This window comes from Chondrus crispus, genomic scaffold (genome assembly GCF_000350225.1).
Source record: "Chondrus crispus Stackhouse genomic scaffold, scaffold_117, whole genome shotgun sequence".
Lineage (NCBI taxonomy): Eukaryota > Rhodophyta > Florideophyceae > Gigartinales > Gigartinaceae > Chondrus > Chondrus crispus.
This window is the reverse complement of record NW_005178982.1, coordinates 149,182-164,821: the sequence shown is the minus strand read 5'-3', so window position 1 is coordinate 164,821 and position 15,640 is coordinate 149,182. Positions and strand designations below refer to the sequence as shown.

Here is a 15,640-nt window from a genome sequence, read left to right as displayed (position 1 = left end):
CGCGTCTCCATCTGGTAGCGGTAGTTCCTGTACGCCGTGAACATTCGTTGTTCCGGCGACAGGAACGGGCAGGCGTACATGGCGTGTCCGTACGTACGACATAGCCAGCACAGGTACGCGCTGCCGTCCGTTGAGGCGAAGGTCGCCGCGTGACGCGCCTCCTCATCGGTGAGGAGGGGCACGCGCGGGGCTTCACCTCCGGTATCTCGGTTTGAGATGTCGAGCTCAGCGACCCGGGGGTCCGTACCCCTGGGCGCTCTTGGAGTGGCCGGGAATGCGGTCGCGTAGCTCGACGTCGTTCCGGTCGACATTGGTGGAGGAAGTCGACCCCCTACTGGCCCTGCTCCTTGCGTCATGAGGACAGGGTCGGCCTGCCACTCATCCTCCCCAACATGGAGGGTAGAGGCGGGCGAACTTGTTGCGGCAGACTTCGTAGTCCTGCCAGCCCTCCCTGCCGGTTTCGAATCCGGCAGATGTAAACCGCGTCGTGCGCGGTAAGTGGTTCCTTCTGCCGTTGCGATACGGCGGATGGTCGGAAGATCGGTCTTGTGGCGGCACGGCAGCCGCTGCACTGTCTCGGAAACTGCGGCACGGGTCGCAGGAGCGAGTCCCCGCACGAAGTAGTGCGCGAGGTACTGTTCGGAGGACACTGCCGTGCACCGGAACGCGGCAGTTTCGAGCCGGTCCGCGAACGTGCTCTCTGTTTCATGAGATTGCTGTCGCGCCGTCGCGACAGCGTCGTACGCTTCAACTAGCACGTCGTCGGTTAGGTAGCGTTTCAGGAACTGGTTCACGAGCCCGGCCAACTCACGTCGTCGTGTAGTTGGCCGGCTCGGAGGCCACGCATCGTATAACTCGTATACAGGCGCTCCGCGTCGCGCTCTAAGAAGTGCGCGAGGACTTTCACCGCAACACCTTCGGTCAGGTGTTGCAAGTTTAAGGTTATCCGAATATCCTTCAAGAACGGCAGCAGCTCGATCGGGTCCGTACCGTCAAAGCTCATCATCGTGGGGCGGATCCCACGGCAGCGTTGGAAGTACTTCGCGATCCGTCCCGCGTCACCCGAGGTAACGAGCCTCGAGGTGTTGTCCAAGCGGTACATACGATAGTCAGCGACGGCGCTGAACTCTTGGATCATCGTATGCACCGGCTCGAGCCCGGGCTCGGCGGGACTTAGTGTGCCAAAGTGCCAAAGGCAGTAACGGGTAGCGTACGGACGTCTACCGGACTTGGATGCGCGGTTTAACCCGCTGGCGGGTAGCCGCCCCAGCGGGGATCGACGGAGAACATGGGTTCTCCGGATCCGCGAGCGGCTCCTCCGCGGTCCTGTACGCCGGCGTACGATACGCTTTCCATCTGCAGCCTACTTCCGGGGATAAGCGGCATTGCTTGGGTCTCGGACGCGAGATTCGCGCCCATCGGAGGACGATTTCCTTCCGCAGTCCGACTAGTGTCGGCGCGAATCGGACGCCAACCTTCTGGAGCGACGGCGCTCGGAGGTACGGCACCACCGGGCCCTCTCGTGGGGGCACCGGGCAGCCTTGCCGCCATGGTCCGTTCCATGTCACGAGCACGCTGTCGCGTAGCGTTGAGCTCGGCGGAGAGGTGCGCGAACGCACCCAACTGCTCTGCTGACGGGGACGGTCGATCGTCGGGACGTCTCGTCGAGGTCGGCCTCGTGGGGCGACCTTGCCCGTGCAGTACGGGCTGTGCGATGCGTGATTCTTCGACGAGCACCAGTCGCGAGTGTAACTCGTCGACTAGTGCTCGGAGATTCTCCAAGGACTGGCTGACTCGATCGAACCTCCCTTCACGTAGGGAGCGGAGCTCGTCCATACATCGCGGGTAGACGGCGTCCGTCACGTCTATACGGAGCGAAGTACGGACTTCCTCGATGTAGTCAGCTATGCGATCGAACATCGCAGACGCTTGTCCTTCGGGAGACTCGGGCGATGGTTCGCGGTCTCGGAGACCAGCGTCGCCGTCGCCGAACGGCTGTGATGGTGCGTGCATAGCGGCCGCCCTCAGATCCGCCGGTTCGGACCGGATCGAGGTGGCGTATTCTTGACTCATCTCAACGCGTACGGACGCGGAGGAAAAAGGAAGTCTTCTCGGAAAGATCTCGGAGTCTTTTAGGGGAGACCACTGTAGCATAAACACCCCCAGACGACCGAGGGTGTATGCACAGTTCGATCTGTAGACCCCGTTCGAACGGGAAGACGGGTGAAGCACCAGCTAACGAGGCAGGGAAGCGGGCCCTGGTAGCGGTGTGGTAGAGCGGGAAGGTCGGAGACGAGCGTACGCGCGGGCCGATCTACGCCTCGACGCCCCGGAGCAGTGCTGGGTAGCGTACCAGCGCTGACGGGCGGAGGCGGATCTAGGCTCGCTCACGCACGCATGTGTCCCCTACCCGCTCCCTTCCTCCTAACGCGCGCGAAGGCGAAGGCGCGTAGTTAGAATAAGCTGGGTGGACTGACCTTAGCGGTCGGTTGAGGACAAGTCCGTGCTTGTCCCCCTCCGCCGCCGTCGGTCCGCTCCATATTTAATATACAAAACAATCTTTCATAACACTACAGTACCGAGGTACTGTAGTGGGCTACTGTAGTGCAGGTCAGCCTGCACTGTAATACTGTCAGCTATGTCGAGGCTGACCGTACACGTATTACCCGTGGTGCGTGCGCGCTTCGTTCGCGCGTGGTACACGTGTGCACGTGTATGCGCGTGTCCCTTGTCCCCGTGGTGTACACGTGGACACGCGCAGTTGTACTGTAGAGCGTCGAGCTTTACGGTAGGGGATCCTGTTGTTGATCCAATCTAACTAAAAAGCCCCGGGGGGGTTATACTACATCCAGTAGAGTATTGTTCCTAACGAACTCAAGCATACAGTCGAGCATTGTTCCTTGCACGCCAAATAAAACGACAACAGTTGAGCATTGCTCCTGAACAACTAACCAACACCATTTCTTCACCGATTCACACATCCCCACGAAGCAGACGAATACACTACCGACAAACTGCATACGTCTGGCAAGACCTTTACGCAGCCACCAAGCTAGAAGAAGCAGATCAACAACACAATATGACTAACACATCGGCAACCCCAGCAGAATCGCCATTGCCGGGCCAACAACCACAGGCGATAACAACACTCTCCCCCGTTATCACCACTGCAACACCAATCTGGAAGTTCACCGATGAGCTTCCAAAACTTACCGAACGCACATTCCAACAATGGAAAGCAGTCCTTACCGACGTACTAATCGAGCATGACCTACTGGCACTCCTCGAATCAGGCGGCACTATCCCCGCCAATATTCTACCACACTACGCCAAGGCGACATCTAGATGTCGCCGGATGATAGCAGCCAGCATCGAACCCGAAGTAAACGACCTATTACCTGGAACACTATACTCGCAAACACCCGCCGAAATCGTTGCTCATATTCAAGCCCTGTTGCAAAATAATTTACCATCCCAGCATGCGATCTTGGAAAGGAAGCCAACGCACTAAAATTAACCGACGCCTCAACTATACAAGAATACGTGCAGAAGCACAGGGCACACAGAGCACAAATGATATCAGCAGACTACCCACACATAATGGCTGAATCTACAACGATAGAGTTCATGATAGAGGGGCTACGCGAACATCCAAGCTTCACTGGCACGGTTCGGGTCTTCAAAACCGCGGGAAGACCAGAAACTATAACCAAACTGCACGACAGACTTCCCGACATAGAAGAAGAGAACGTTCAGACCGATCACACCCCCGCAGGTGGACAACACAGTGGCCCACCACGACTCTTTCAACGTCAACCAGGACGAATTCGCGGAGGAGGAAATCGCAAAACATATCGCGGTCGAGGCCGAGGTCGCTGGGGGCAGGCCGAGGTCGCTGGGGGCAGCACGATCGAAACCACCTTGGAAACCAGATACAACAACTAGCCCAACTGGGACAGCTAATGGCAACCATGAACACCAAGCAGGATACCAATCGTAACCAGACATACAGCCGACGTCAAGGGAACAAACGTCAAACGCAAGCCCACCATGCGACCTCCGAGCAACTAGGAACCAACGACCCCCCGATGTTGGACCTAGCCGCGCTCCATGCACTAGGTGTAGCTAGCCAGGCCGGCGAAGACTCATCGTCAGAACCGGAACACAAAGACCCTAAGTACATTCTCGATTCCTGGAGCTCATCCATCACACGTGAACCATGATCAAGCTAACATGAAAATGCTGCCCGCACCACTCAAAACAAAAACGGCCGTATCATCATCGTTCGGGGCAACGCATCACGGTAACACAATGATAATGACAGCTAATGGGTACTCCCTTCGCCTACCGGCGATCGTGCACCCTCAAATACGCCCCAATCTTCTGTCTGTCAACGACATCGCAAAAGAATGGGGGCATGTGGTCTTCTCGCAATCCAAAGCCTCAATCTTCGACACCCATAGCCGTCCCCCAACAATCATTGGCTCACAACATTCTACAGGGGACAATACCGTCTACTGACAAAGGCCGGGAGTCACACACGAGCAGTACGCACCATGCCAAGCAGGCAAGCACGCCCAACAAAAGCGCCAGCCCCACGCCCACAGTATCCAAGGCACTGCGACAAGACCAACGACCCGTAACCAATACAAACCAGAAAAGCGAATCACGCAAGGAGCCAAAGACACGACGCCTATCGGACATGCAACCAGACCCCCCACACGAGAAAAATAAGAAAACGCTAGCATTGTACTATTGGCATCTAATCTTCAACCATATAAACCTTCGCACGCTACAAAAAATGGCAAAGGAAGAACTGATTCCTCTCCCAAGCATACTGAAGAAAACTCCTCTAAAACTAACATGCAGCGGATGCGCGCACGGCGAAACAAGGCCGCAACCGCACCCGTCGAGATCACACCACTATGCAATTGGTGTAGCGATGTCATCCTATGTCTGCGGACCAATCTCGCCAAAATCAATCCATGGCAACACACACTTTATAACATTCATAGACACTCACTCGAAGTATGCCATCCTGCAATTCACCAACACGCGAAAAAAGATCCTCCAATACATCAAAGAGATTGCCAACATGATAACAAACCAACACGGCCGCGCACCGCAACTGTTCACAACGGACAATGCACGAGAATATGTAGCAGCCGAGGTGCAAAATTTCTACGCTGCCAAAGGTATTGAATTCCGTCCAACAACATCATACACACCACAAGAGAACAGCATTGCGGAAAGACGAAACGCAACACTAATGACAGCGGCGCGAGCCGCACTGTTCCACAGCAAACTACCAGACATATTCTGGGAGGACGCCGTACGGGACGTGACATTCAAGTACAATCTCACACGTCACAGAACGACTAGAAAACTACCATACACGACGTGGTTCGGCGCTCCCCCATCCATTCACCACATATACAAATTTGGCCAACTTGGACACGTCGCCCAACTAGGACCCAAGAAAAAGCTAGCAAGCCGTGCATACCCGGCACGCTACATGCATGCAACAGACATCACCCACATTGTGGTGAGAAATATTACCAATGGCGCATTTAACCGGATACGGGCGGGGAACTTCCACCTCTATTCACACCAAAACGACCCAGTCCACATACATGCCAATGCGTTCAAATGCCACCTACCACACCCAGATCCAAAACAAATAACCGCCACAACACCACCACCCCCGATCCCTCAAACAAGCCAGGCGCTATCCGGACGCCGAAGATTGGGAACGCGAACATAATGCAGAACTAAATAAACTGGACGATGCCGAAGCAATACAATGGCTGACACACGAAAAGATTCCCTCACCAGTCAAGCCCATACCGCTAACCATGACGTACAGGTACAAAAGAGAGCCCAACGGAAGAATCATAGAATGGAAGGCACGATGTTCAGTGCGGGGTGATAAAATGAAACCACACATCCACTTTAACCCAGAACACAAAGCCTCATACATGGCACACAAAACCACAGTGCGTCTACTACTGCCAATCAAAGCAGCAGGAGGGCTAGAAGCCGACCACTTCGACATAAAATCGGCATACTTACACCAAAAATATAAGCACGAAAAGCCTGTGTATATCAAACAATACCCACGGTTCAACGGATCCCTCAAGCACGCCAGCAAAGCAGGAAAACTTATAGGAAACTTATATGGAAGCCCATCGGGAAGCTACTACTACCTGACAGGGGCTCAGAGGCACCTAAAAAACACAGGCTACAAGCAGAGCCAAAATGATCCATGCCTCTTCCACAAAATTGTCAATCCCACCACCTTCATCCTCATGGCCCTAACCACCAATGACTTTCTGGTAATGGCAACAAACAAGCAGCTAATAACGGAATTGTACAACAACCTCAGCCGCAAGTACAAAATCAAAAGGCTAAGCACACCCAAATTGTACCTCGGCTGGAAAGTCGAATACTTCGCTGACGGAGAAGTGAAAATAAGCCAGCCAAACTACGTCGGCAGCATCCTAGCACACATGAGAATGACAGAAGCCAGTAGTACCAAAACCCCCTACGCAAACGGTCAAAAATGGCATGGACTAACCGCAGACGACAAACCCACACCCAAACTCAAGGAACAATATCAAAGCATAATGGGAGAGCTCAGATATATAGCAGATTCCACGAGACCGGACATAACATTTGCAGTCAACAAATTAGCAGCCACACACACCCCGACACGCCGTCACTGGCTGCACATGAAAAGGCTGGTTCGCTACCTCAAGCGCACAAAAAACGAAGGAATAATATACAGAACAGCAAAAGAGCATACCAAACTATGCACATTCATACAAGAACCCAGCAGACAGGAACAATCGCCATCTTCACTGGAATCATATTTAGATGCCGATTTAGCAAACGACGCTGGTGACATAAAGTCAACATCAGGAGGCGTGCACTTATACAACAAATCACCCATTGCTTGGAACTCGACAAAGCAATCAATGTAAGGCCTTTCTACATGTGAAGCGGAATACATAGCCGCTACAAGCAACGTAAAAGTCACGCAGTGTCTCCGAAGACTACTGAGTGAGGTCCAGCTATTAAGCAAAGAACCTACACCTGTGTACGTAGATAACCAAGCAGCCATAACAGTGGCAAAAAATACCGGACCAACAGAATGACGCAAATTCATTGACCTCAGACATCACTACTTACGAACTCACTTGAAAGCGGAAAACAGCCAAGTCCTGCACGTCCCATCAACTGCCATGCTCGCTGACATATTCACCAAACCACTCCCGACTTCGAAATTCCTAGCTATGAAGGAGGATTAGGGCCCTGCACATCAGCAACAACACAACAACAAAAACCTGACGCACCGAGTCACTACCATGTTGTCGCAACAGGAGGCGTGTCATCACGCGATAGAAAAGCCAAAGGCTACTATCGCGACATCGATGTAGGAAATGTTTCAACGAACACTTGTCAGCGGCGCGACGTTCTGCCATCACGCGACGCGAACCGTACAACGGTACGCGTAGAACAGGTGTACAGCATGTACACCTATCACCTGTTGGCGGAGGACAGGCGACGGTGGAAGTAAGCGAGTAGAGCAGAGGCGACCCTGAAGGGCGGGGAGAGGGGAGTGAGACGAGAGTAAAAAAGAACGGGGAATTCCATTTGAACCAAACGGCTCGTTCTGTTCTCATAGTTCGGACCTCAAAATCAGGATGTCCAATCCAATTTCATTTTATGGATTGGAACTCTATTCACCGGTGGGGCTGGAAATTGTGCAATACAGTCCAAATTTTGGATTGGACTCGATTTTTACTACCGGTGTGGACGCTCTAACGTGTGATGGGAATGGTAACCGAATTGTTAGTTGTGCGTATAAAACTCTGTACGTCTTCCCATTTCTATTCTTGCAACCTGGTGCAGCGGTTTCTTCAAAATGTCCATAGGTTCGCTTTTTTGCTTACAGAAATGGCACTGGTGTGTCTAGAACCCCCCATTGCGCTTAAATTTCGTTGAAACTAGACTGATTGTGCCCATCACCCTTTTATTATCCTAGGTATGCCAACCATTGGGACTATCATGGCGATAAACTTCATATCCCTTTGATAATAACAGGTATGGTAATGGTATTACATAAAAATTTTGGCTTGCATCCTTTTCTCTTTATGGCTGCAGAATTAGACCCTGTACCGCGTAAAATGTGAAAAAGACAACTATATCACGATTAACTGCTTTAAATTATGATCAGCGCGCGTTTTCCGGTCCGCAAGAAATCAGGAAGAGGGGCTGATATAGGGAAAACGGCGGCCCGGGCTAATTTAAGAGAATCTTTGTCACCTACCACTTTTATTTTGGAAGTTTTCTTACGTACCACTTTTTATGAGCCCCTTTTCTTAGGAAGGCTAGAATGATGAAGAGGTGAAGAGGGTGTCGTCGAATGAGTTTGATTAAAGGGAGCACGTTCCCTGGCAAGCACAGCATCTTGATGGCATCCTTAACCCTGTGCGCCACCGTGGGCCGATCTCACAAGGTAAAAAACTCAAGACTCTGGGCGCCTGCGTTTACAGTGCCCCTTGCAGGAGTGCTCATACACTGTCAACGCCCTGTGATTCCATGAACTCCGATGCCCCCGATCCTCTCAGGAGCGGGCGGCCAGCGGCGACTTTATTGTGCAAGTGTGTGGCGTGCCCTATTGGCGTTGCCTTATTTGTTAGCCTGTCTTACTTGCCTCTGGATGTAACCACAGTTGGCGTGCAGGCTGGCCGAGCGTTGCTTTTTGGTTCTGGATGTAACCACACACCCCCGGACGCGAGGCTGCCTTGCGCTGGTTGTCGGTGCGCGCATCTGTACGTTGGTTTTGTGTTTTCTGTACAGTGTGGCCTTGAGTGGTTTCGTGAACATGTCTGCGTACTGCTCCGTCGTTGGGATGCGCAAGATGCGTAGTTGTCCTTTTTGCACTGTGTTGTGCAAGTAGTGATATCGGACGCCTATGCACTTGCGCCGTCTGGTGGCCCCCATGCTCTTCGCCATTTGTGCGGCGGCAGTGTTGTCTATGTGCATGGTGGGGCGTGTGGTCGGTAGCTTGGTTTCTGCGATCAGATTCTGCAGCCATATTGTGAGCGTGGTCGCTTCCGCTGTTGATATGTACTCTGCCTCGACCGTGCTCTTTGCTACGACCGGCTGTTGGCGTGCGAGCCATTGGACGGGCGCTCCGTTGACCATGGTAATCATTCCCGTTATTGATTTTATGGTCGTTTCGTCGTTGGCATAATCCGCGTCGGAGTATGCCTTGATCTTCACGCTTGTTTCTTGTCCCGATGGCATCAGTATGCCTTCGCTGCGCGTGGTGCGAAGGTACTGAGTGAGCCTCTGTGCCATATTCCAGTGCCGTTGGGTTGGCTTTTTGAGGGCTCTGGCGAGTGCAGTGGCTGCGAAGGCGACGTCTGGGCGGGTGCTATCCGCAATGTAACGTATTTACCCTATGGCCTTGGCGTAGATCTCGGCGATGTCTTGTCGCATTTCCTCGTTTTCTGTGGGTGGGTCCATTCTAATCCCATCGAGGTATGGAGTGCTTTTGGTGTTGCACTCCTGTTGTGACATCAGGGCGACTACGCTGTCGATGTGCTCCGGCTGTGACATGTGGATTCCTTCTTCTGTGTACCGTATTGTCCAGTTAAGGTACTTCGTTGGCTTGCCCATTCTTTTGACTTTGTACTTTTTTTTGAGGACTTGGTACAGGTCGTCAATGAGGGTTTGTGCCGTTGCAATTGGTAGGAAGTCATCCATGCTGATGCCGACTATGATCGTGTGTTTGCCTTGTTTTTTTACGAACAGGGACGTGTCGGATCGCATCTGTTTGTACCCGTGCTTTCTTGGATGCCTGTGCAGCTCTGTGCTGTAAATGTTGGCAGCTGCCGGTGTCCCGTACAGGTTTCCTTTGAGCTCCCCATGTGTGGCTGTGTGCTTGTATTTCCCGTTGAACCTTTACGGTTGCCAGACATAGACTTTGTTTTCGTGCTGGTATTTTCCGTGGAGGTACGCTCCGGTAATGTCGAAGTGTTCGACGATGTTCATTGAGGCGGCGAGGGCGAATAGGGTCCTGATCGTGGTGCAGTCTGCCATGTATGTGCCGGTCTTGTCTGGATCATAATGCACGTGTGGCGTCATGCAGTCTCCTCTTACTGAACATCTTGCTTTGCGGGTGATGGATTTTTTTCCTGTGCTGTGCTTGTACCGATATGTCATTGTGGTGGGTATGATGTTGGTACGAGTGTGTCAGGATGTTTGCGAGGTCTAGTCGATCGCTTTCATGTCGTCTTGCTGATCGAGTTCTGCGTCGTGTGCGACTGCCCATTTTTTCGCGTCGGGATACTTTCTCGCTTGCTTCAGAGTTTTGGGGGGTGTCGTGGTGTTGTCTATCATCTGTGGCAATTTTTGTGCTCGACGGTGGCGTCCTTTTTTGTTCTTTGCGGGCGCGGGTTGTGCAAGGAATGCTGCGTTAGTTGTGGTGCAGGGGTCCCTGGTGCGGTGGTATGGTCTGAAGTTGTCGGCCCTCATTTTTGTGTACTGTCTTGTTGTGATGTTCTGCACACATATGTGTGTGTCGTTGAGACCGTACATGTAACGGACCGGGTTGGCTTTGTGTTGCATCTTCAGAGTGTTCGGTTTGAGGATGGGCGTGTACCCCACTTGTCCGAATGTGAAGAGTCTGCGGATTTGTGGTGGTGAGTTGTGCCATGCTGTGTATGGGATGTGCTTTACGCCATGGTGGTATGTCATGTTGTACTTAAAGACGGCGTCATTGAGGGCGTCTTGCCAGTGTACGTCCGGGAGCTGGCTGTGTGATAACGTCGCGCGTACTTTTTCCATTAGTGTGCGATTGATTCTCTCTGCGATGGCGTTTTCTTGAGGGGTGTATGGGGTCGTTGGCCAGATTTGGATGCCTCTCGCCTTGAGTTGTTCTTGGACTGACTTCGCGAGGTATTCCTTTGCGTTGTCGGTCACTAGCAGTCTGGGGTATTTTTGATTGTATGCTGCTAGTTGTTCGATCGCATTGATTATGGTCGTTGGTACTTGCGCTCTGTTGGCTAAACAGTAGACCCAGATGTATCTGGTGTTGGTGTCAATTAGTGTCAGGAAGTAGTTGGCATTGTGCGTCGACGTGGGCTTGATGGGTCCACACACGTCCGAGGATATGCTCTCTCCTTTGGCGGTTGCGTGTGTGGTTCTCCTGTGGGGTCGGGTTGTGGTTTTCCCATCAATACAGCCTCTGCATGTGATCTGCGCGCTGTTGTCTTTCAGTCCCTTGGGGAGCGTTAGTAGTAGTCCATGCTTGGACATAATTGATATTGTTTTGGGGTGTGCATGTCCTAGCTTGATGTGCCAGTCATGCATGAGTTGTTGAGCGTTGTTTCTCTTGGCTTGTGGTTGTTTTGGTGCGATCGCGGTTCTCAGTGTTGGTGTGCGTTGTGCTGGTGCTGAGAAGGGGGTTGTGTTGTTTTGTGTGCGCGTTGTTTTCTGGTGTTGTTGTGCGCATGGTGTTGCCGTCGCGGGTTTTTTTGATTTTGTCGATCCTCGTTTGTTCGTGTACGTGCGTGCTCCTTTTGCGGTTGCTTTGTTTTCGTTTGTGAATTTGTACTGTCCTTGCTCGTATGTGGCTGTTAGTGAGGCTGTCGGGATCGTGGTTGGTTCGTGTAGGTAGGCGTGCGTGCGTGTGAAGGTGACATGTCCATGTGCAGTAAGGTCGTGGACTGATAGGAGGTTGTCCTTTATTTTTGGTGTGTGCACTGCAGGGATGTGGATTGTGTCATTCTTGGTCTGGATGGCGATAGTGCCGGTGTGTGTGATTCGCGCGCGTTGTCTGGTTGCTGTCTGTGTCAGTGTCCCAGTGCTGCGCTGCATGCTCGCGTGGGGTGTGGCGGTATGCGTTGGCTGTGCACCGGAGTCTAATACAAAAATTTTCTTACCGTCGTGGTTTGCTTGTTGCTCTGCTATGACCTCTTCTAGGAATTGCAGGCGTTCGCGGAGGTCGGGCACTTCGCTTTGCTCTGGTCTGGGTCTGTGCTCGTCGTCGTGTTCTGCGGTCTCTTTGTTTGCGTGTGCTGTGCTTTGGTTTTTCTGGTATCTGCGTGCAAAGCATTTTCGGTACTGTGTGTGACACTACCGTGGAGGTGGCACCAGTTGCCTGTGTACCCTTTGGGTTTGTCGTAGTGGCGTGGTGTGGTTCTGGGTGTGGTGGTACGTGGCGTTCTACTTGCCCTGGGGTGTTGTTCCCATGTTCTGACCGGTGCTGTTGTTGGTTGGTGTTAGGGTGTCGGCGTTTGACTTTGGATCAGTTGCGCCTGCTGTATGTGATTTGTGAATTCACGTATGGTATTGGGGGGGGGGGGGTTGCATGCTAGCATGATTGCTAGGGTATTCATGTCCGGGTGTTGCGCCTGCCCCTGTACTATGTATCTGACGGTGGTTCTTTTGGCGTCGATATTTGGGTATCCGGAGACCTGCATTCTGTGTCGGATGTCACGGTGGTTGTTGATGTAGTCCTTGAGGTTTTGTCCTGCCTTGTATTTGAGCGTGCGTGCTTCGGCGTCCAACAGTTCATGGCTTTTGAGCGAGCATGTGTCTACGGATTGTTTCAGAATTGTGCATATCTGGTGTGGGTCATATCTCAGTATATGCGGTGGGAGTAGCTTCACTACCCCTTCACTGAGGCTCTGCATGATGGCTTTCCTCAGTTGATCCTTTTTCTGTTGTTGCGTGGCTTTGCTCTGTTGGATCTAATATTGTTGTGATTGTCTGTGTGAGTTCGGCTTGTGCGCCAATCGTGCGCGCGTGTATTTCTAGAGCATCATACCAGTATTGAAAGTTAGAGAGGGTTAGTGATGGTAGGTTGCCCTGCGTCGTGTTCGTTCTCTCACTCATTTTTGGTGTGTTTGTTCTGTTGATTGGCGTGTTTCTGGCTTTGGTTGTCGAGTCGGAGGGTTTCGCTGGTTTGTCCGGCGCGTTGTTGCAGTTCGGCTCGTATCCTTGTGCTGTTGCTCTTCAGTTTAACGTCTGCCTGTGATGCGGTTGGGATGGTGACGGATCGTGTTCAGTGGTTGCGTGTCCCATAACCTGTGATTCCATGAACTCCGATGCCCACGATCCTCTCAGGAGCGGGCGGCCGGCGGCGACGTCATTGTGCAAGTGTGTGGCGTGCCCTATTGACGTTGCCTTATTTGTTAGCCTGTCTTACTTGCCTCCGGATGTAACCACACGCCCAACCAGACCGCATGGCAAACAACGGCTTGTGGAAAGTGGGAAAACTCAATCTCACTCACTTTTGCGAAGACGCAATAAAGGGGAAACGAAAGCGCAAGCCCCTAGCCGTGTGCTAGTGTTTGATAATCTACGCGAGCGGCATGTAAACGTCCCAGAGGCTGCACACTGGAATCATCTGGACACAAAGTGGGCATCGACTGTTTTTCATCATGCAACACTTCAACGGCAGTATGTTGCTGCTGCTGCCCTTGCCTCTCAAGTAAACGTTATTGTGGATTTGCAGATTCTGCCTATTGCCAGACAGATGAGCGCGTGGAGAGTTCCGAGTCAGGCAGGTCGACCGAAGAAACGGCGGACACAGGGGGTCGCAGCGCTTCAACGAAAGTCGCTTTGCTCTGCTTGTAGTCAAGTTGGGCACTACGCTACGATTTGCGAAGCCCCAGACACTGTGTACCTCTACCAGAAAGTCGTTCGGGAGTGAGGTGAAGTAAGTGGTACGTAAGAAAACTTCCAAAATAAAAGTGGTAGGTAACAAACATTCTCCTAATTTAAGCTTTATGTTGGACCGAGCTGCTGTAGCTGAACTTGGCTGGTATAGAGGATATGGCGGTCCGGGCTAGTTTAAGTACTATGCTGGACCGGGCTGCTGTAGCTGAACCCGGGGGGGGGGGGGCTGGCATTTTACAGAATTTATTTTTAGCTATGCTCAGTCGAAGGGTAATAATACTTCGGGGCCCATTGTGACGAATGGAGCACCCAGGTCTATCATTCATAGCAAGAGAGTCTAAACATTGGCGTCCCCAGCCGCTGTTCAAGGGTCCCGATTGCCACTGTGCTCTTTCGCCTACATGCAGTTAGTGCAGATGATTTTGAAGCTATCCTATCTATACAGTCCGTGACTCAAGTGAGGCAGCTCTCCAACGCTTGGTGAGGTAAAGTTATCTACTGTTGCTGTCGGGCAGCGCGATACATCATCATAGAATTCGATTCACGTAGCTTCCACGGCGTAGTTACTAGTTGCTCCCAGTCTGGGCAAATCGACACCTGCAACATCTCCATGGATCAGTTGCATCGCATTCCAAACTGAAAACAAAGTTAAACCCACTCAGTCCTTCTTTGCCGTATTCGTTGCGACGGCTGCCGAATGCGCAGAAGCCCCTGGCTGGGCCTCGCCATCCTGTCCGTGCACCTCTTGGTCTCCAGACACCGCGCTCTTCGTCGTGCTCTTCAATGCGCCTCGGAGCATCGCGGAAGCGCCGAGTTTCTTCGGAAACCTCGCAATGCGGTACCCATCCAACGCGATACCGCTAACCTGCCTAGCGACGTTCTCTGCCTCATCGCCGTACGTCGCGCGTGCATACTCGGACGCGCTCTTGCCGGTATCCTCGATAATGAGCTTGCCCTGGCTATCCGCGGCGACGTATATTCTTCCAAACGCCAGCATGCCGGCCATCAAGTTGTCATGAAAGTTCCTGCGCGCGGTGCCATGGGGCGCGCTGGAAAAGCTCTTCGTGACGGGATTTTTCGCGAACCCCTTGCCAACGACGCTGGAGATCTTCTCCGTGGCGACATGTGCGACGGAGGCGCCCTTCCCGACGATGACGCGCGCGCCGGCGAGGGCCTTGCCCGTGATCTTTCCGCCGAGCTTGGCGTTGCGCGGTTCTGTCTCCTTTGCCTTTTCGACGCGGGCCGAGAGCTTCTTCTGGATGGAGGTGTTGATGCGGTTGCCCCAGCGCTCGACGAACTCGACGCCCTTTTCACCGGCCTTGGCGAAGCGGTCCGTCGCGGCGTCCGGCGTGGATGGCGGGGTGTGCGGCGGGAAGGACGGCGGCGGCGGGGCGCCGTGGACCGGCTGTATGGCACCCTGGGCGACCTCTGCATGGGATGCGTCTTCCGTGGGGACCCAGCCGCAAAACCACTGCAGGACGGTTTGCAGCGAGTCGACGAGCTCGAGCGCGACGCCCTTCTGCACGCGGATGGCGAAGACGCGGTGCGGGATGCGGACTTCGAAGATCGGCGGGGAGACGGAGAGGCGGCGGGCCGTGTGCGTTGGGAGGAGAGGGACGTTGAGCGACTCGAGAGAGATGAAGGCGTGGTATGCGGCCGGAGATGGGGCTGAGTCCTGGCGCGGGCCTTGGATGACGCGCAGGGTGCCGGAGAGCGACTCGGTAAGGACCGGGAGCACGGGCTGGGCCGAGTGTGAGAGCTGCGGCGGTGGGCCCTCCGTGATGGTGGCGGGGAGCTCGACGAGGAGCTCGTAAGTAGAGGGGAGGGAGCCGGAGGAGTGGGGCTGAGTGTCGGAGACTGGGTCAGCGGCTGGAGCCGGTGCGTCGGTGGAAGCCGTCGGCGCGGCGGGGGAGGTGTACTCCGAGGCCGGGGGGTATCGCGA

The 15,640-nt window shown here is 53.4% G+C and overlaps 1 protein-coding gene; it reads right to left on the bottom strand.

The window, feature by feature from the left end:
• Nucleotides 1–13,925: 13,925 nt before the first annotated feature.
• Nucleotides 13,926–15,640, bottom strand: part of CHC_T00001878001 (hypothetical protein) — a 2,734-nt gene continuing 1,019 nt past the window's right edge. Inside the window, 2 exon segments of the mRNA XM_005712809.1 lie at nt 13,926–14,703; nt 14,704–15,640. The exon segment at nt 14,704–15,640 is cut by the window's right edge and continues 1,019 nt beyond it. Of these exon segments, the coding sequence (XP_005712866.1) occupies nt 14,704–15,640 (937 nt within the window). The 3' untranslated portion in view covers nt 13,926–14,703.